The sequence below is a fragment of the Geospiza fortis genome, unplaced genomic scaffold, assembly GCF_000277835.1.
Source record: "Geospiza fortis unplaced genomic scaffold, GeoFor_1.0 scaffold192, whole genome shotgun sequence".
NCBI classification, from domain to species: Eukaryota; Metazoa; Chordata; class Aves; order Passeriformes; family Thraupidae; genus Geospiza; species Geospiza fortis.
In genome coordinates this window covers 7,657,388-7,679,800 of record NW_005054315.1, presented here as the reverse complement: position 1 = coordinate 7,679,800, position 22,413 = coordinate 7,657,388, and the positions used below count along the sequence as shown (strand labels likewise).

Genomic DNA, 22,413 nt, shown 5'->3' with positions numbered 1-22,413 from the left:
TGGCGGCAGGGGGTTTGGGGCCGCCCCGGCGTCAGCTTCAGGATCTGAAAATCAATTGGGTTGGAAAAGACCTCTGAGATAATCGAATTCAACCTATGATCGAGCACCGCCATATCAACTAGACCATGGCACTCAGTCCCACGTCTAGTCTTTCCTTAAGCACTCCTAGATCAGGTGACTCCACCGCTTCTCTGGGCAGCTCACTTCAATGTCACACCCTTTCTGTGAAGAAATTCCTCCTACTATCCAACCTGAACCCACCCTGGCGCAGCTTGAGGCTGTGTCTTCCTGTACTGTCGCTGGTTGCCTGGGAGAAGAGGCCGACCCCCATCTGGCTACAACCTCCTTTCATGTGGTTGTAGAATGGCAAGGTCTCCCCTGAGCCTCCTTTTGTCCAGGCTAAACAAACCCAGCTCCCACAGCTGCTTCTCACAGGACGTGTGCTCCGGCCCCTTCACCCGCTCCACTGCCCTTCTCTGGACCAATTCCAGCACCTCCCTATCCTTGAATTGAAGGGCCCAGAACTGGACACAGCGTCGAGTTGTGGCCTCACCAGTGCTGAGTACAAGAGGAGAATTACTTCCCCAGCCCTTCTGGCCGCTCTATTTCTAATACCCGCCAGGGTGCCATTGCCCCCGGTCTGCCGGGACTGTGTAAGGAGCACAGCTCGGCCCCGGCCTCCTGCACGCAACTGGTGCCCACGGGCCGCCCGGGGCCCTCTAGGGCAGCCCCGGTTTCTGTACGGCAGCCCCGGGTTCTGTACACCAGCCCCGGGTTCTGTACAGCAGCCCCGGCAGTGACACACGCGTCGAGCTACATGAGTCACCACCGCACCCTCTGGAGCACACCTCGCCCTGTTCGAGGGTGCAACATGGCTTCCTGAGGAGTGGAGGGAGGCTGGAGCACCAGAAGCAAGGACACAAGGGAACAAGAGGTGGCCGGAAGCCGGCAAAGAACACAGCGGTGCGCAGACAGGAGGGGAAAGGGAACGGAGCTGCGCCCTGTCAGATACCCAGGGTGCCTGTGCTGAGGGGAATGAACATTCATTCCAGAACTATGAAAAACTGTGACAGGGTCTGTACCGTGTCTGGAGGAAAAAGTATATAAGTGCAATTAAGGTACCGAATAGACATGATCATTCTATGGACTTGTTTTCCCTTAAATAGAAGTATTTGACATACACCTCTTCTTGAATAAACACAGAGTCTTCCCTATTTTTTTCATGGAACACATCTGTATCTTTTCCCAGCTTTTAAAATGAATCATTTGTTTCCACCAACTACCAGCCTTTTTTGAATGGTTGTTTTCCTTCAGAAGACAACAGTTGTGTGCTCCTGCACTGTTACCTATGTTGTCGAACAACATTGTCAAACTTTGTTGATGTCCTTCCTAATCATGATTATATGTTGTGGGTGCTGACACAGGCAGGGCCTAATAGAGCCTGGAATAGTTTGTGCAGAAGATATCATTGGAAAAAGCCATGAGCTTGATGAACTGCCCTATTCTGTGTCAGCATCAAGGCCAATATGTTCCCATTTCTGTTCCAGAGGCAGTGTTTCAACCAACAAACAAACAAATACCTTCAAACCCAAAGTATTCCTTGAAGCTACTCTCTAGCATTCTCCCAAAATAAGACTTGTCAGTGTTAAGATCCTCTCCAAAGGCACTGAGCATAGTGATGAGAAGATTAAAGTAGCAAAATCAAGAAGACTGTAGACAAGACTGGGCAGATGAAGTAATGTGGAAAGGGCTGTGGAGAACTTGGAAGCTGAGGGAAGAAGATAGAAAAATTAGAGTTAATGAAGAAAATAAGGGAAAAGAGGAGAAGGAAACAGGAGCGTCTAGCAAAATGCTAGGTGGGAGAGGGCATGTGGAGGTGGTAGCAGAGAAAAGGCAGGTAAAAGGTGAGCTTTATTGAAAGATGACAAGCAACACATTTTGGAAGAAGCGCAAATTCAGTATTTAGCAAAAAGATTAAAAAAATCAAAGTACTTCAGCGATTCCAAAAATGTCCAAATTAGGTTTGGTTCTCTTTTTTTTTTTTAATTTTTGTTTGGTTTTTTGGGGTTTTTTTGTAAGTAAATTATAGACACTTAGTTTAGTCAGAATACACATCACTCCAGAAATGGGATAAATGTAAAAACAGTAAGTAAAAAGGAAGAAACTAGCTGCAGAAAGTGTTCTTTTAAAAATACAGATTACTGGAAATAAGAAGCTAGTGTTGACTGAGATTTGTGCAGGTTAGGGAACTGTGGTCACAGTTCTTACAGTAAATGCAGTCCAACCAGTGGGCAAGAGAAAGAATTTAAGCATAAATAGGAAACACAGGCTGTTATTTGATCCAAACATAGGCTTGGCTTCTATTCTATTCTATTCTATTCTATTCTATTCTATTCTATTCTATTCTATTCTATTCTATTCTATTCTATTCTTTATTGGATATGAAGTGGGAATTCTAGTATGAGAGCTTGAATTTTGTTGAAAGGAGATGGTGTGGGAAAACAAGATGAGAAGGTAAATTGTCAGACTTTGCTTAAGAAAATGCATCAGAGGAAAGTGGAGAGAAGAGAACAAGCTGTAACAAGAACTTGTAAGAGCTAGGCTGGCAAGGGAAGAAATAGCACTGAGGAAACTTCCAAAACACTATTAATGCACACCCAAGAGATAGGTGCTCAGTTCCTACGTGCAGAAGAGTGAACTTTAAGAGTGGCATTTAACTGCTACAGTGAAAGCAAAGAACACAATAAATGAGAAGATGAAGGAATGATAAAAGGTGCTTGGCTAGACTTTTCTCCCCAGAGAAAAGGCAAATTGGAGTTTCAATTCCCACAAATATTTTGAGAGAAATTAACTTGGTCCAGGAAAACTCAGGGAGAAAAAACCAAAACAGATGATCGGATCAGACAGAAATTGTAATGATTGTTTGCACAATGTGGGTTACTCTGGCAAATGCTATACTGAAGAATATCCTTATACAGTTTCTGCTTTGAAATTTGTTTTATTTATATTTCTTCTTCATGGCCATTTTGTTAACAACTTTCAATATTTTCAGAAATCAAAGTACATTGCAAATTGCAATACACATCCAGAAATGAGACAGGTTGCATTTCAACCACTGAAGTGATGAAAATCTCATCAGAAACACAGAACATCCTTTGGTTAAATAAGAACAGCAGTTCAGAATAACTGTACCTAAATCCTGTACCTGCATTTCTTTTGCCCAAATTAGCAAGAAGTGAGAACCCAACTTTTCAACTTCATTTTTCTTTTTTCAAGTATACAGAAATGACTAAATATGTCTTTTAAATATTCCAATACCACAGGTAAAAATTTAACCATGTTGCACAAACCATTTTTTGGGAAGCTCCAAAAATAGGAAAAATATAGAATACATGGAAATTACACATCAGCTAGTTGAAATGCTAAATAAATACATAAGAGCTTATCCAGACTTATGAAAATGCTTGTTTGATCCAATAATTAAAGCTCAATAAATAAATGGGATTTTTGATATTGACTTGAACTGAAGGAAGATCAGGCTCTACAATAAAAACTCTTAAGGAAGTTTTTATTGTGGTATTTCAGATAAAACTCTGGGAAAAAAGCTTCAATAAACATCACTTACCATGTGATGACCAATATTACTTGAGACATTTGTCTGTTTGAAGAAGAGTTAGAACGAGCCTATAAATAATAATATAAAGCTCAAATAAGCAAACTACTGTCACCTCCTTTTTTTTTTTTGGTCTGGAAAACTACACTCAAAATCTGCAGGTCGTATTTTTGATGAATTTCTACAGACTTTCAAGGATTCACATGGTAGTTATTCCTTGGGTGAAGGAAGCATGAAATGAGAACAGGTGATATAAGACAGTATTTCTTCATGAGGCTCCTTTTGTCACATTACATGTCACAAGCATTTCATTTTTTAAGATTCTGTCAAGAGCCTCACAGCAGGTCCATACAGAAAATCACCTTGATGAATGTGTCATTTTACAATATAGAAGCGACTCCAATTAATCTGTGTGTGCAGGGAGGCAGCCTGTAACAAGTAGTGTGTTGTAAATTCAAAACCTTTCTTAGAATGCACTGACTTCTTAAACCATTATAGCTCTTCTGAACCTTCTTGACACAACCCCTTTCTGCTTCAAGGCTTGTTAATAAGGTAATGGATAGGACAGAGGACCATGTCACTGTTGCCAGGGGATGTGAATGTGAAATTGGGAGTATAGTAACAGTAGCACTTCTAAAATTCTCTTCTTCAGATTGTTTAAACATTAAGATTGTACTCTGGATTTGCTTAATCTGTGTGTATTTAGGAGTGGGGGGCAGAATGGGGGTTTCAGGTTTCTCTGGGAATACTAGTGAACTGGGATAAGGAAATATGTAATTATACTTTCACAGAAATGTTACACCTCTGAAATTCTCTTACAAGGACTGAACTCAGTTTTAAAATCCCATTAATCCTAATGGACAAAGTCATCAAATCCATAGTGGACAAAGATCTCCATGGCAAAATTATAGGAATCGAGGAGGATTTCACTTGATGGTATTCTATAAATCTGTATAGGACAGGCCATCTTCCTTCAGTATTACACAATGCAAGATTCAGGGGCAAACTCAAATGTGAAAATGCAGCTCATCTGCCAAGAAAAAAAAAAAAAGGAAATAGATTCAGGCAGGACACTTCCTCCTTTTGTGTAATTACCTCTGCAAAAGATCTGCATGGCTAACAAAAAAAGCTTAGTGAGTGTCTAAACAAGGCTTTCCCCCTCATTTGCCTTGGTTTCTCACAGAATATCATGAATAGTAGTGATGCCTGGGGGCTGGGACTCGCCCTAGGGCTATGTTGGGCACCCTGAGGCCCCTTGTAGTTACACCAGCATGGTGCCCAGCTGTTCTGGGAATGACTGTCTCTCTCTCCATGCCTGAGCCAAAATAAGCTCAGCTACACTTAATTGGCTTCCAGCTGATCATAGCTCATGCAGCTGCCTCTGAGCTCTGCCCAGGGATTAACCTGTACAAGCTCAGGGCACTCACCCAGGCTCCTCCCCAGCCCAGATGTGTTGCAGGCTGATGACCAGAGCTCAAATGCACTCCCAGGGATGCTGGAAGACCTTCCCCACAGGCACATAAACCCCATCTCAATGTGTCTCTTTCTAAATGTAACAGGGAGAGCAGCCATATAATTTTCAAGCTGTGTGGTGACTTTCCTGGTTAGCCATGAGAATTTTCTTTCTGTGATACCCTTAAGAACTGCAGGATAAGTTTACCAGGAGGACATCTAGAGAAAGAGCTGACAGTGATTAAAATACCTTTGAACTCTTTTGGTATTACCACATGAGAAGCCTACACATAATGTGTTTGCAACAAAGTTTGCACTTTCCACAGCAAGAAAAGCAGTTTTCATGACCTGAAATACCTGCCATCTTTAGGCTTCTTTAAAAAATAAATGCATGAACGAGCCCTTTAAATCTTGGTGAGGAAACAGAGTTAAGGAACAGGCTCCACCCCTCAGTGAGTTAGTGAGGGCTTACAAAAAATCAGTTGCACAAGCCAGTTAAAAATAAAGCAGTGGCTGGAGCAGGGAGGCAAAAAAGAATTGGGACTACAGGCTATTAAAAATACTTTTCCTGTCTCAACAGGAACAGGCTAGCTGAGAACATTTACTTAAATTCTTCTTAGGAGAATGTTTATACTTGTATTGAGATAATCCTTGGGGGCTGATTTGATTTTGGCCTTTAACGTGTTTAACCAGCTTTGTGTCAGATACAAGTTATATGGAGCTGTGTTGTTTGAACTGATTGCATTTTTTCTGCTAAAGAGAGAAGTTTTACTCAATTTCCAAGTGAAACATCAAATTATCTAATTAGGGAAAAGCACACATAGAAAACAGAAGTTAGCAAATGAGGACAACTTTAGCAAATAATTTGTTTTTAAACTTAAAATACCTAAATTTGCAGCTATTAAGTTTCTCTTATAGTACTTACAAATCAAGGGAGACCAAGCAGCAGTAATACCTCCACAATGCATAGAGGGTTCTGAGTAGGCAATGTGCATTTTCTGCAATTCAGAACATTATATTTAGCACATAGTGTAGTTTCCCTGTGGGTGCACAGCAATAGAAGTCAAAACAAACAGATACGAAGCATTTTAAAAACAGCATTTCAGATGACGCATTGCCTGCTTGAAATGACAAGTCTGTACATTGCAGGGTAGGGCTAATATTCACCTCTCCTTTATAATTTGAAAGTCTCTGTTGATTTATTTTCACTCCACTCCATGTGAGACATGGCTATTTTGAAGCCTTTTGGGAGAAGAAGAAAAATATCACTGCAAAGAAACCATCTACCATGAAATTTTAAAAGTGTTTGGAAAGGAAACTCAGGAGATTTTTATCTCAAAGCCCATTCAATAGTCCTTTATTTGGAACAGCTTTTAAATACTCTTCTACTGCAATGGGAGAAACTTCTCCATACCAGCTTTGAAGCCAGATGTGTTCAATGTTCATTTTCATGAAGAACCACTCATAGCTACGAGGCCACTTTCTTACCACTGGGTGCCTGGAAGGACAAAGAAAAGAAAAAAAATATTAGAAGATGTGCCAAAGCATATGCATAGTCTGCTTTTTTCTTCAGCCTGGTGTGCTCAGCCAGAGTGAAACCGGAGATACGAGAACACCACCATTCATCTTTCTGGCCCTTCCTTGGTGTAAGCTTTACGATCTTCCTCACCCCAGTCTGGGGAGAACTGCAACACAGGCAGCCACCAATCACCACCTTCCCCCACTGCAGAACCCTATCTCTAAAGACAGATGTTGTTTGGTCTCTGAGTAAGTGAAAAATAGTTAGAGAAGACTCTTTGAATGTATGTCAGGGTTGTGCTTCTATCTGTTTAAAGGAAACAGCTAACTGAAAATACTACATCTTTGGTAGCAATTGTGGTACAGAGGGAAGGCTAATAAAACTGGGTAGAGCATTGTCTCTGCAAGCTGTCACCTCCAACAGCTTTCTCATCCTGTATTTTTGTCTCATTTCTCTGGTCTCCCTTACAGCTAGGTCAGACAGATTCTCCCTGACTGGGTGCAGATGTCTGCTCCCCAAGCCCCAGTAAGTGTAGCTGTGGGAAGCTCGGCAGCGATGCACAGAGTGGATGCCACAGTTCAAGTCAGTGTTCACAGGAACATGGGTGGGAAGTGGTGCAAGTCTGGGCAGGGTTGGCTCGCTGCCCTCTGCTCCTGCAGAGGACCCTGGAGCAGAGGTGCTTGGTTTGGCAATCTCTTGGTTTCCCTCTCATTGGGAAAATGGTGTTTCCTACCATTTTCTGAGTTATCCCTTTGAGCACCTATGATTCTGGGGTTGGTAAGTGGCATCAGATACTGCTGGCACTGGATGTGGCCCAGCAGCCCTCACTTTATCATTCTGACTCTTGCACTCTGACAGCAGAGCATCCTCTGCTGAGGCGCTGGTGGACTCTGGATCACATGGAAATCTAATTCCTGTGAAGTTTGTAAAGAAGGCTTGTGTGTCAATATGGCTCCATCTGTTCATGGTCTCATTTTTGCTCTTGGTGGCACACACTGACAGAGTCGCACCCTGACCCTGTCCTGTAGGTCATAAGGAATACCATCTCTGGGCTGTTTTGGATTCAAGCTCATCCCAGTTTCACAGCAGTATTTGATTGACCAGGCAATGTGCACCCGGAGGACAATCCCTGGCAGCCCATGTGGGAGGTGTGTGCCCCAGCTAAGGTTTAGGCTTTTCACGCCTGTAATTCTGGAAACACACTGAAGGGCATGGGGGCACACCCTGTGTGTGTCCTACACATCTGGGTTGTGCTTGCATCTGTTCAAAGGAGACCGTTCAGTCAGTACTATGGCTTTGAAGCAGCTGGGATGTTAGGAGATGTAATTAAACTTGTAAGCTCCACCCTGAAAATGTTTGTAAACCCAAAGGCAGCAGACCTCTGCTCTGTCTCTGAGTCCACTACCTGTCATACAGTGGGGTAGAATCATTAAAGATAACAAATACATCATGGAATTATGGAATCTCTCCTTGGAACCAGGTGACATATCTTCATAATCCCCAGATTATAAACCATGTGCCTTACCAGAGTCCAACACTAACTAACTGCATTTCCATATTTCATTTCCTCAAGAGTTAAAAGGTCTGTCATTCCAAGCCACACAGAAGCCAGCATGATTCATGGCCCCAAAGCAAAGGTCAGGCTTGTTATTTCTCAGATTTTCTCTACCAAACAGCCACATTTGTGTATTTGTCTCAAACCCATGGGTTGCACTCTTCTACGTGCCTGTTAGATACAGACCTGGAAAACATTGCTTGCTTGGCAAATTCTACTTCCTCTGGAGGCACCGTGACCATCTGTCCCGTGAGAGTCAGCCTGGCGCACCTTGGATCCTCTGGATCAATTACGTTTTTTCTGTGCACAGAGAAAATTGCTCATGAGTAATAGCTTGCTTGCTTTCTTAAGGGTTTTTGGAGAAGTGTGCACTCTTGCTCACATATAAAAAGCTTTGTCAAGCCTTGTGGGTCTTCTCTACTCCCAGCTATACTGTTTGGTGGAGGGGGGAAGTCTGGAAGGAACACTCAACTGACACCTCGCTCTGCTGAATATAGTTGATTAATCTTAATTTATGCTCACAAAAATTGGATTAGTGTATTTTGGATTGTAAAAAAAAGGGAAAATGGCAGTATTCCCAGGCAGATGTAAAGACCTGTATTCAGGATTCTGAGAAGAAGTAGTGAGATGGTTAGTCTGTGTCTATGTCTACAGAAAAGACTATGAATATGTATCTGTATGTAAAACATAAGGTCTTTTCATTGCGATTATCCTAGAAAATCAATCCTTGTTCATTTTTTACCCATTTTTCAAGTGTTTTACACCAAGCAGAAAAGTTCTTGAATTGCTTTCAGACCAAGCCAGGGAAGGCACTTGTTACTTTTTGGCTCTTTGAATACAGTAATAATAAATCACTCCCATTAGTAACTGCAGTGCAATTGCTGACTCTGACATATACAATACAAGGATATAAATCATAAGTAATTCTACCAACTGCAAAAAAAAATAGTGTATGAAATGAATGCAAAGGCTTCATCCTGGCAAATACTAAGCAGCCCAAAGTCCTGTTGCCAGCAGTTTGAGACTGCTTAGTGTCTCAGGGAACCATGTTCCCATGTCAGTCCAAGAAACTACATTAGGAAATGAAAGCTGCATTTCTTCTTTACTGTGTCTTAATCGCAGTAAATTACATCTCATCCATGTACATTTTTACTTAAAGATCTTGGCTTGAGCCCTTTAGCCTTAAGTGTGTGCAATTTGCAATGCCTTCATTTTTGGTTATATTTCTCAATGTGTGTCTAGTGTATGCAGGAAACATATGGGCATCCTCCTGCAGCTAATTTAACACCTGCAGATTCTCCACAGATGGTTATGAGAGACTGTGTAGCTCACTAGATAAAATAGCTGCTTTTCTAAAGAGGGTCATGAACAGAGATATGTAAGGAAGTACACGAGGCTGATTGATACTTGACTATGTCCGGTAAACACTTGCCACTGTCTGCAGCCTGACCCCCAAAGTGCCATTTGCAGTCACATCATCTCAGGGACATTGTTTCAGTGACCTGTTCAGTCTGGAGCAGCAGTTGTCTGAAGGGGATTTTCAGTTTAACAACTTTTGGACAAATTCCACTTGTTTTCCTCTCCCATGCTTACTGATGGGAGGAATGGTCAAGGCCAAAGATCAGGCTCAAACTTTCTGGCCACATCAACTTATAATGGTCTAATTTTCTCTAGTAAAATCTTTTAAGTTGTAAAAGTGGTGTTCTGAGTACTCAAAAATCCGCATTCCCTGCCCAGGCACATGGGTTTATTTCTATCAGTGTGAATCCAGAGTACAAACTTGTCTACATGATCACCTTGGTCCACCATAGATCCTCAGCACTGACTCCTACTGCCTGCTGAAGCTGTGACTTCATGTCTGGGTTCCAGTGTCCTGAAGGTGCTCTGTCCCTAAGGAACACAGCTCCATGTCCCAGGGACACCCATAGCTCCTGGGATTCCCTAAGGAACACAGCTCCGTGCCCCAGGGACACCCATAGCTCCTGGGATTCCCTAAGGAACACAGCTCCGTGCCCCAGGGACACCCATAGCTCCTGGGATTCCCTAAGGAACACAGCTCCGTGCCCCAGGGACACCCATAGCTCCTGGGATTTCTTTTGTGTGGGCTTTTGGTGTTGTGTGGCTGCCCAGCATCCACGGCCCCATGAGGTGCTCACCCACCAAAACACAAATAAATAAAGGCAAATACAGTGAATACAGCTGAAGAGAAAGGAGCCAATCCCACATGCAGAGGGTGTCAGCTGAGGGTCTGTGTGTACAGCAGCCAGGGAAGTGCACATTCACACTCTTGCAACTCTTGGCCCTTGATGGTGAAAGTCCATTTGAAGCAATCTCCTGATCTATTGTTATCTTTTATGCTTAATCCTAATACTGTATCCAAAGCCCTCTGCATATGTTTATATATTCAAGTATATATTTAACATTTCTATTGATGAGGGAAAGGGACTTCTTGTGTGCAGAAATTCAGTTCAGAAAATTGCTTTAAAACAACTGTGCATTTGAATATATGATACAATTTCCTCCACAGCCAACAACTGAACATCCAGGAAAACAACTGAAGATCCAGGAAAAGCAGGAATATTTGCAAGTGTCTTTCTTGCACACAGCTCCTAGGTAATATGCGGTTAATTACTTTAAGAGAGGATTTTGAAAGAGATTGTTATTAAAAGATGTCTGTTTTCCACAGAGCAGATTGAGGTGATAGATTTTTGGATGTGATCAGGAGCAGTGGGAAGTTTTGGTCTGAGCTTCTCAGATTACAATTATTTGGTGGTTTTGTCAAGTCCATGTCTATTCTGAAAGCATAGTATTTGATTTTGAGTAGGCAATAGAGCTGATGTAGCTGTGGTTAAGCAGTGAACCCTGCCTGCCTTTGCTGAGAAAGTTTTGCCTAATAGGACTAGTGTTTGATGTGACTCTTCCACAACTGACATGAAAAGCTGCTCTCCACATATTTGGCTGACAACAAAGCCCACACACTGTGCATCCATAGCTTGAATAGGTTTTTTTATGTTTTGATTTTTTCCCCCTGGCTTCTTCTGTTTACAGTTTTCTGTACATTCTCATGAAGCAGTGTGCTACACTGATTGACACAAATAATACTATCTTCCCAGTAAAAATTACTCAAACTGAATTTTGCATATTGGAATAATATTCTGGAGGGTCAGTTTGTTTTTCTGGGAAAAGACTCAAACAAATTATTTGTTGAGATTGTGTTAGGTGAAGTTTTGGAAGAGCTGAACAGGGCAATGATACATCTGAGTTCAGCATACTGTTATTACTTGGTTTTGTTTTCAGCCTTGCCTCTTATCATAGGTTTTTTGTTTCAGATTAGGAACCTTGTATTCTAATCTGACATTAGCATTAGTATTTTCTTTTTCAAAGGAACCATTCATATTCTGAAGTGAATCTGTTTCTGCATTTCTTTTTTTGGCCTAGTATTTCCCTAATGATGTTTGATTACTTTTATACTTCTTAAACCATCAAAACCCACTAAACTTACAGCTACCATTTCTAAATGTTGTGAATGAGTCTTCAGTTTTCAGTGTTGTTGCCAGTGCAACTAATACAAATGCAGGATTTTCTTCCTTGGAGCAGGTTATATAGTCAGGGATTTATGTCATATTTTTACTAAAGATAATAAAGGGATATTTACTTAAACATTCCTCACTTGCATTTGTAGAGGTCAAATCATGCATCACTGGACATTTCTTGCCTCTGTATAAATACATATTCAGCTCTCAGTCTCTGAGTTCCTCTCATCTTTGCTGGCACAAGAACAAGTAGATGCAGAGGAGCAGGTTTATGTAACGTTTGTGTGCTGCTGACTGGGTGTGAGGGGGAGGCAGAGTCAGGGATAGAGATGGTGACACTGTTGCTCTGTTGAGGAAACCCAAGGTGGTTTCTCAGGTGGTTTGTCTTTACCAGAATCAAGCCCTCTGTCTCCATGGAGAGGACTTCATGAATGCCATAGTAAAATATGAACTGAGGGGAAGAGAAAGCAGGTAACTGTGAAACAAAACCAAGCAATAGAGAACACATTCTTTTTTTCATGCTTATTTCAAATACATAGGCTTTGTTGCAGAAAATTAAGAAGGCCAGATTAAAATGGAAGAAGATTCAGCTTATGCATTTTACAAGAAAACAGTGCATTAAGAGATATCATCTTAATTATTCATCTGATCTGTGAAGACAGAAGAATTGATTGTTCCTGTTCCTCTGCTTACAGTGAGCAAAGTAGGTATGCAGAGTTTGACCCAGTCCAGGCAGTTTTCTTCCAAGTGTGTGAGATGATACTACCTACAAAGGTGCCAGCTTTACTGAGCTTAAGGAGAGAGGCCTGCATCCAAGTAAAAAGTATTTCCCAACAGAAATGCAATGCTGCAAAGCACACTGCTAATAACCGTGTCCCACTTATTTTACTGTAACACTTCCGCAATTTCTGAGTCCTGGTTCAAGAGTGGTTCAGAGTAAAGAGTGCCACCTACTCATTAAATTGTTTACTACACTAGCCATCTCTTGGAGTTTAATTAGAAGGTTTTTATGCAGCAACTGTCCAAGTCTAGGTGTTATGAACCTATACTTCAAGCTGCTGTGGTTATATTGGCACATAAGATGATGATGTTGGGACTTGGTTAGGATTCCCTTTCACAGCTGAGATCTCTGCTTTGACTGATGATGGTTTTGATGCTTTGACTGTCTCCTGGTTTCTGACCAAAGTATCCCTGAGTATTATCTTCATTCTCAACCTCTGCAATCCATTAGTGAGGTGACACTGATCTGCCACAGATGAACAGGAAAAGAAAATTAAGAGTTTGGAAAGCACTTGGGAAGGAAAGCCAGGTACTCCCAAGAAGTGGAACTGGTAGGAGAAAGGCAGGAGAGTTAACTACTGTTTCAGTCTGGGTGTGGAAGCAGGGGTCTATGCAGAGGAATCCTTCTCTTTTTCTTCTTCCCCAGACTCCTTTTCCCACAAAGGAGCTGACATCCTTCTCCTCCACTCCCCAAGGAAATAAGACTTTCCATCCTCCCTGGGAGGATACACGTATGTCCCCTGAACACATTTCTCACTGCTGTGTGAGAAAGAAATCACTGTTCTTATCTGTCTACTTCTTCAGAGTTGAAAAGAAAAGAAGTTGGGAAAGAAAGAGCTTTCTCCTATTGCAGAAGAGACAGAGATCCAAGAAGAAAGCCCCAGAAAACAATTTCCCTACATTTTTTCCTACTTTAAAGCACACAGCTCATAGGTGGCATAAGGGCAATGATTGCTTCCACACATTCTAAGCTCTCCTATAATGGTAGCAGTCGTGAAAACCCATGTAATTAGGAGATGGGGATTGGCTGCTGACACAGCTCATCCCTGTCACCTCCCATGGATGCCAGGTCACACCCTGCACAGGGCTCCTCTTCACATGGCCTCAAACTGGGCACAAGGTGAAAAGGCAGTTATTTTCTGCTATATAAAATGCATCATAGGATTTTTGTCCCCTAAAATTTACAAAAAAGAAAGGAGGGAATGCTCAGTCCTTAGAGAATTATTGTAAAGTGCATATAATTTTGATTCATAAATGTGATTAATTTTGAAAAATAAGTTACACTTCTCATTCTTTTCATTTGTTTACCACTAACTACCAGAGTCTCTGAAGCAGAAAGAATGTATTGGTGCTGCTAATCTGCATGGCATGAACGTCAAACAAAATCTCCACTGAAAGCAATTTCATAATCTGAAAAGCTGTTGCTGGCCTTCAACCGGATATGGCTAGGCAGATCTGCCCTGCTCTGATTTTCACAAGAATTTCTTTATCAACCCTGTTTGGGAGCCAGCAAAGTTAGTTAGAACATCTTTGCTTTTGGAAGAAGTCTTCTGTTCTGAATCTGAAGCCAAGTCAGGGAGCTAAAGTGTATTGGTGTAGTGGCTATTCTATTAATCTAAGTGAGCCTGTGCTCCTAGTATATGTGTTTTAATATGGTAATGTGTTTAATATGTTGATGTTAATAATAGTTAATGTGTTTTAAATAATTTCACTCTTTCTAGAAGATAATCCTTTGTAAAATGTTTTAATTACAATGTGTTACGTGAAGCCAGTCTGCCTCTCTCTGTTGACAATAACAATGCATTTCTTCAGCTGAACTCTGTGTTTCAGACAGGAAGCTTTTATACAGTTTAACCATAGACAATTCATGGAGAAAAAAAAGAATCACAGCATCAACTATTTCTGTAAACAGAATCAGAGAAACACTATTTCACTAGCAAAGGGATTTTAGGAAGTTGAGTTATTTAAGAATACAGGAAAAATAGTAATTTAGAGCTGTATTGTGTGCCTTGGGTCATGATGATAGTAGGTTTCATGTTTGACTTTCTAATTTGGTACGTGCGTTTTAAAATTTTTTTTAAATACAGATTTTTTTAAGTACTGATTTTTCAGGAACAACTACTGACATAATTATTTGCATATGACTAAAAAGGGCCAATATAAATACCAGAACTAGAAATATATCCGTGCCACAGAATCAGGAGGCGGATCTCAAAAAATGATGGATGTCTGAATTCAGCCTTTGTCTTCTGCATGCGTAATTTCTCATTGTGTGAAGGTATAGTACCAGATTTCTTTGTTATATTAGATTATATTATATTGTAATATAATCCTCATATTAACTACGACTCTACAAAACCCAGCTGTAGTTATATGTTGAGTGGCCATATGACATCTCAAAGTTGTGCCTTCCACCCATGGCAGCCTTATTGCCCCTCATGATTGCCCAGGGAATGAAGTTGGGTGTTCGTGCATGCTGCCGATCCACCACGCAGCAGGAACCCAGCCCCACAAAATTCCTCTTCTCTTCCCATGGCTTGGTGGCTCAGCACTTCCTGCCAGCATTTTCCATGCAGCATTTAGGAAACCTACAGAGTCAGCTTATGTGCACTGAAGACATCTGCCTGATCATGCCAATCTGCTACCTCCAGCACCAGATGAGCATGGTGGGTAAAATGGCTCTGATGGAGACCATAAATCAGGAGGGGAATCCGAATTCATGAAAATCACTCATGGTCTGCAGTGTGGATTTGAAATACCATCCTCAACTAATAGCAGGAAAAAACCAAAGGTGGACTGACTCCAAAGCTCACTGCTTTTCCCTTGTATGAAAACCAGTTCATGGCAGCCATGTAACCCCTCCTTCTCTAAGAAAGCTGCAGTGTGTCCCTGTGAATGTGCTGAACCTGATGTCAAGGAGGTGACACACGTTTAAAATTAATTGCCTGTTTTCCAGGCTGCAGCTGTAATGAGGCAGACTGAGGAGCTTACTTGGAAAGAGGAATCCTCTGAGCAGCCTGTGTGTTGTGAAATGTGTTTAGAACAATAGCTACTCTATGCTTTAATGTCGGGCTTGGTCTTGCTCCCTCTGAAAGCTGCAAGAATGGAACTCAATCTTTTCAGCTTGTCAGTGGCATAGACATACCAGTCTATTTATAGCCCTGAACCATTTAATTTTTCTTGCCTCTATTATCCATTTATCAGCCTTCAGATAAAATGCTGTGTAGTTACTAACAAATGCTGTCTCTATCCTGGCCATCAGAGCCTTCTCAGAGAGGGGCAGCCCATCTCCCTCTGGAAAATGGTAATCTCTAGGTCAGAGATGAGGAATCCAAACTGTAGCTGCAATACTAAAATGTCTTGCAATTAGTGCCTAGTCAGATGTATTGCAGCTCTCTTTCTTTCAATATTAAATGTTATTTTTCTTATTAGTTTAGGGTTTTCAAATTTTCTCTCCAGCTGATTAAATATTGAGGCTGGAGCACCATAAAGGCCAGTCTGTATTCCTGATATCCTTGAAAGGGAAAATATTCACTGTCAGGGTTTGGAACTTGAGTCTGTTCTGAAACAAAACAAATGAAATTTGCTACTAAATAAATTTAATATCAAATTGGTGTACAGAAGTCACTTGAAACTCATTAGGTACACGAAGACATTGAAATGTCAGCTATGTTTTCTTTCTAAAGGCCAGAGATTTCTTTTGCATGCAATAGGTCAGAAGCATTTTTCAGGAGAGTGCCAAATACTCCCAGGAGCATTGGCTACAGGCACCGATCAGCTTTCACATTTATTTTGATTCTTGCAACTCAGAGTAGATTAATAATGGAATTCTAATGAAGTTCCACATGAAAACAAGCTGCAAATGCATTGCCAGCATGCAAGGACGTGAACTTTCTCACACAGAATATTACTCATTTAGCTATTTTACATAATTATTTTGAAACCAAAACAATTAATGATGTAATTAAAGAGACTGTCTGACAAGAATGACACTTTCCTTTGCAAAGAAAACCTCACAGATACCATTTTAATACTAGCAGGACCTGAGATCTCACTGAGGGAAAGGTCTTGCCTCTCATATAGTGCTAGTAAAGAAGACTTTTGCTATACCAAACTTGAGCCATCACATAAAGCTCTGCACTGAGGATGCTGTGTGCTGTTTACATGGCACAGCCTGTCTATCTCAGCTGGTCAAGTGCACACTGAAGCTGGGGACAGGCCACCCCAAGCACTGGCAGTAGGGCCTGGACACCTTGTTGTTTTCTTCAGTGTCGCACTGCCCACAGAGGCTCTTTGAGTGGGGTAACGGTGGGGGGATGTGCTGGGCTGCAATTTCAGATAGTGCTGCTTTCAAATGCAAAAATCACTCATGGTTTCCTAGTTTAATACACACATTAATTTCTGACCCTGGTTATAGGGGAAGCGAAGAGAAGAAAGGTAAAATCCATTACCTATACCCTTCCTTGCTGAGAGACAGCCTCAAAGCTTGCTCACATTTTCATACCATCAAAAACAAAAACTGTACGTCATGTAAAGACACAGCTTTTCATTGTCTGTATTGCTTGTCTTTGCACTAATGCAAGCCAACATCTGTTCCAGATGAGAACTTCAGAAATAATGAAAAAGAAACTGAAGGTAAAAACAAAATAAATAATGCACGGAACACTGATCAAACTCTGAACCTGTGAACTCAATTCAGTAGTAAGCTCAATATTTGGAGTATGGTTACCTGCTAAAGTGAGAATATTTTATTTTCAACCACCTTCTCTTTTCATTTCCCCTCTCCTTTGTTCTTCTCTGGCTCTTGAGGAGCTGATTCAAGTCACTAAGACAGTAGAAATCTCATCCAGAAAAAAAAAAACAAACAAGAGGTTTCCGCTGGGTTACTGAGCAAAAATAGGCCCACCATATGGCCAGCTGGAGGGTGGGGATGGGATTCCAAGGCCAGGAGCAGTACTGGCCACAGGATGAAAAGAAAAAGGATCAGCAGAAAAACTTATTCTTGCTGTCAGGATAATTTTCTTCACATTTATGTTTCAGCTCGGGCTGAGGCAAAGCCCAGAAGTGATGGGGGGCAGGGTAGCACATGACTGGTGGTAGGGAGGGAGAGTAGGGATGTGGCAAATGGTAATTAGTTTGGACTAAGCTGTTTTGGAAATCCAGGTTTAGCTTCTTGGCCCAGAGAGCTCACCAGAGAGCACAGTCTCAGGCTGCAGAGGGGACTGGAGAGTCAGGTGACAGAATCCACGTTTCCCTGGCTGCAAAACAAGAAGCAGCAAATATCTGACATAGTGATCAAAAGAGTAGGGATTTGGAAATTAATAGTGATGTAATAAAAAGACATCGAATAAATATCCTCAAAGGTTTGTGGTGTATATGGATTTCGTATTTCTGTAAATCATGCAGCGTTTCTCTTTTGTTGTGAATTGGCACTTCCCAAACAGGTAAATAGGGCAGTGATGTTGCTAAGCCATAAGAGGCAAAGACTTTCAAGAGTGGCTGTTTAAGGTTAGGGATCAAAGGCCACACTTAAGTGCCTAAGTGGGTGTGTGGTTTTCAGAAGTGCTCAACATTACCACATCATCAATGGAAGCTGCTCTGAGTCTTGGGCCTCTGAAAATAGGGCATTAGGTAGTAGGACATAGGACTTAAAATACATTTTTAAGCACTTGGTCTGGATAGTAAGTTAACTATTAGACTGAATGAAAAAGCTCAGAAAACAGGAGTAAGTGCCATTAAGCCTGCAGTGAAAGAACAGATATGTTTATGTTCATTTTCTAAATTATTAATCCAAAATACTTGATGAAAATATTTAAGCAATAAGCAGAACCATTCCAGTGTTAACTTCACTACTTCACTGACTTCAAGCATTCAAGACTGAATTGCCTTAACAAATGTTGGTGATAGAAGTTTCCTATTAGGTATTTGACATTGTAAGAGAAAGCCATGATTTCTATTCCTTGTGAACAGGATGTCAGCCTGAAATTACTTGGACGGCTTCGGACTAAGAAACATTTCCTTTTTCCACCAGATAACTCTCTAGAAAACAATATATTCTGAACACAAATAGAGGTAAGTGTAACAGTAATGTTTTATATTTGCCATTCCCTGCTTTTCCCAGGGTTCTTCTCAGCTAGCAGGCTTGAGAGGTGGGATGATACTCAAAGCAATCCTCAGCTAGGGAAATCTAGTCTTAAGATAAAACCTCTCCTTGCCCAAAGATGACCTTAAGGTGGAATAAAAACTGTTAATGCCATTTCTTTCTGAAGGAGTCTGTTCTTACCAGTTCTCTCTCTCTCTCCTTGGAATGTCAGCTAAGACCTGCTTTGGTAACAGAGTTCTGTCTGACACAATTTCGGTGTCATGTACCTTGTCACGTAAAGAGGCCTTTGTAAATAACACTTCACACAAGCCTGACCCAGCCAAGTTTGCCACGATTGACTGTAAACAAACATATGGTAGAGATATGTCTTTTTCAAGGAGACAAAAATGGAAGGGAAATTGAATCATCTTTGAGGTTACATAGATACATTTTACACATGTAAAGCTTTGGGGATCTGAAGTTATTCATTATATGCAAAGAATGCAATGGAGCTGTTGGAGCAAGTCCAGAGGAGGCCATGAAGATGATCATAGGGTTGGAGCACCTCTCCTACAAAGACAGGCTGAACAATTGGGGTTGTTCAGCCTGGAGAAGGCTCCAGGGAGACCTTATAAGCAAACTTCCAGTACCTAAAGGGAGCCTGCAAGGAAGCTGGGGAGGGACTTCTCACAAGGGCATGTAGGGATAATGGATTTGAACTAAAAGAGAGTAGGTTTTGGTAAGATGCTAGGAAATAATTCTTTGCTGTGAGGGTGATGAGATCCTGGAGCAGGTTGTCTAGAGAAGCTTTGGATGCTCCATCCTGGCAAGTGCTCAAGGCCAGGCTGGATGCAGCTTTGAGCAAGCTGGTATAGTGGAAAGTGTCCCTGTCTATGGCAGGGGGTTGGACTTAAAATCTTAGATGGCCCTTAAGGTTTCTTCCAACACAAACCATTCTGTGATTCTATGACACGATTAAGAAGTCAACTCACTGCTGTCTCTGGAGAGAAGCACTGGGGATTGGATGTAGATTGCTAAACCTCAGACATGGATTTCTCTATATGGGGGGGTCATTTACTGACTGTTCGTGATATACAAGGTGTAAAAAAATTGCAAAGATATCACATTCCATCATATTCTCTGAAGAGGTGGAACTCAGACAGAGTGTCATAGGCCTGAGCATATAATTTGTGAGCTGAGAGCCTGAGATCCTCTTACAGAACCCAGAGAGCAGGAGCCCTGTCAAGGCATTTAGCAGGGCCTCCAGAGCGGAGCTCAGCAGAGTGAAGATGTGAATTGGATAGCCTCTAAAACTCTGTGGATTTTATTGGCTAGATAACAATAGACTATTATAGGATCTTGAACAGCCAGATTTTATGTAGGCATGTCCAAGAAGAGATAAAAAATTAGGTATGTCAATGTTCAAGCTGAAAGCCACTCCAGCTGTTGATGCTACAATATACTTCTATGACACCTCTGCTTTTCTCTACTATGCTTTACCAGGGGAATTTACTGGGGGAAAAAAAAAAAAAAAAACCAACCAATGTAGCTGACTGTGAGAGTCAAAAATAAATGCAGGACATTGAAGGTGGGGACCCAGCATTCTGCTCTGACATCTCTGTTCTCACTGAAGGTGGTAGGAGGCAGATAAAACTGTTACCTGCAGAAATTTCCATCTGCTTCTGGAAGGGTCAGAGAAGCCATGGGATTCTTCAGAAGATCTGTCACAGTGTTGTCCTTTGGTGTCACGTAAAAGAAAGGGATTCCAGTGCTGTTATTGATGGGACCATCACTGAGAAGTAAACAGTTCCCATATGGCATACCTTGGATCTGCAAAATCCAAATAAGCAACTGGTTACCTCTTTGCACACAGACAGTTCTCAAGGGGGGGATTCCCTCAAGGGCTCTAGCACACAGGACAGCCAGCCCCATTGCTCCCACTTTCTGCTATCATCATGAGAGCATTTCTTCTAAATTAGATCTATCATGCTTCTATGAAAACAGATCTCTTCTATTTCTTCTCTCTAGTCCTGTCCATGACACCATCACGAACATTTTCTCTTACACTAAGCTTAAAGGAACTACCAAATTAAAAATGTTTAAGTGCACGACTTTTTTTGCTGCCATTGATGCCAGGAAATGTTTACTCTAAACCACTGCTGGTATCTTTCCTTAAACCCAAAAGGATATAGAGCCTAATTTAGCTTTGATTCAGCCTGCTTTTTACTCTAAAAGTGCCTCCTCTTTTGGTTTTGACTTGCAATGTGATTGCATCGGTTTGCAAAAACAAGAAAGCATTTGAGTTAGAATTGTGTTTGAAGTCAAACTGGACATCAGCTCAGATTCCTGGGCAGGAACATCAAGTTCCTGGTGGGGGGGTTGTCTCAACTACCAAGCCAGCCAAAGTAACATCTCCTCTCATGGCAGAGAAGGGACACTAAGGAGCCAAGTTTTCAAAAATATTTTCTCCCATACGCTGCCCTACATACACACAGTGGTTATAATGCATGCAAAAATGTCCTTGCCCAGTAGTGACACTCATTAATATGCTTCAGAATGACATATACTCCTACTATGCTTTTATCCCATTATAAATAGCAATGCCAGATATTCAGTTAATTGCTCCTTTTTTTCATGCGTTCAGATATTTTTTCCTCATGGTTTATTAAATGTTAAACAGTAAAATTATCTGTCAATACATTAAATCTTTTACAACAAAATCAAATTAAATATGAATAGTTAATAAGAAAACCCTGGATGATGTTGTTACCTGGGTAGCATGCTTTCTGATTTTTAATGTTTATATGCCTTTAAAATTTTAATGCTTATAGTGCTTATAAATGGTTTTTGTTGGCTTCCCTTAGAAATAATGCTTTAATGATATTACATAACTTAGAAAATACAAATCCTTGTTTATTATTAAGAGTTACAATTTAAAAAAAAAGCTCTCAGTAATATTGCAGGATGTGTTCCCATTGCTTAAAATACTCAGTCTGTCATGTAAGGTTAAAGTTACTCTGGATTCTCAAAAATAATTGTGATCACAGACAGCATAGTTCAGCACTCAAAGCAGCAAACACCACCCTCAAAATTTCAAATTTTATTATGAATCAGATTTTTCTGTATTACTTCTGTGTTCTGTCTGGAGGCAGATAACTGCAGACTATATTATGGCTATAATTCCACTGAGGGTTTCTGGTGAGAGCATAAACCAAGAGTTATGATCATATGGTTTAATAGGATTTCCAAGAGCTGATGTAGAATTACAGGCCTCTTCTGTCTGCATACAAATTAATTTAGTCGTATCTTTTTGTCAATCTCTTACTTTGTATTTCACAATAACATTAACTCAGCCAAGCTTCCTGAAGACTTATGTGCTTCTAAATTTAATTCAAAATCATAAGCTAATTAATCTGTGAATACTTTCAACAGAAAGTTAAGAATGTATTTTTAATTTTTTTTTATTTCTCTTTTTTCCTCCTTTTGTCTGAGTGGTACTGGATGCTGTGTCTCATCCCAACGTTTAAAAAAAGGAAATATTTTAAAGCTGGAAAAAAGAATGGCCCCAACAGCAGACCAGCTATTTTGTTTATTGTTCCTGACAGAGAAATCCTCCTTTAAGCTGGTATAGCTGGACGGACGGGCAGATATTGTGGTAGCCCAGCAGGCTCTGCTTCATCTCCTTCTCATCCTCCTGAAACAGCCCCTTTCCAAACCCTGCGATGCCTTCTGGCCTTGAGATTTTGCTTTTTTAGGTGTCTCTCTGGTGCGGTTTTAGCGTGCATCCTCCCTGCCTGAGCTCCGAGCACGATTTCTCCTCCGCAGTTTGCGCCGCTCCGTGCGCGGCGCGGGCGCTCGCCGGGCGGGTACCGCGTGCCG

General features: G+C 41.2%; 2 protein-coding genes across 2 annotated transcripts in view; both read right to left on the bottom strand.

Moving 5' to 3' along the window:
- RNF149 (ring finger protein 149) overlaps positions 1-331 on the bottom strand; it is a 22,944-nt gene extending 22,613 nt beyond the window's left edge. The window contains exon 1 of the mRNA XM_014306631.2: positions 262-331. Within this exon, the coding sequence (XP_014162106.2) occupies positions 262-331 (70 nt within the window). The remainder of the gene's footprint in view (positions 1-261) is intronic.
- Positions 332-2,982: 2,651 nt separating this feature from the next.
- The window catches only part of CREG2 (cellular repressor of E1A stimulated genes 2), a 21,214-nt gene continuing 1,783 nt past the window's right edge, over positions 2,983-22,413 (bottom strand). Inside the window, exons 2-4 of the mRNA XM_005420048.2 lie at positions 20,195-20,364; positions 8,326-8,439; positions 2,983-6,563 (exon numbers count right to left, since the gene is read on the bottom strand). Coding sequence (XP_005420105.2) covers positions 6,401-6,563; positions 8,326-8,439; positions 20,195-20,364 — 447 coding nt within the window. The 3' untranslated portion in view covers positions 2,983-6,400. The remainder of the gene's footprint in view (positions 6,564-8,325; positions 8,440-20,194; positions 20,365-22,413) is intronic.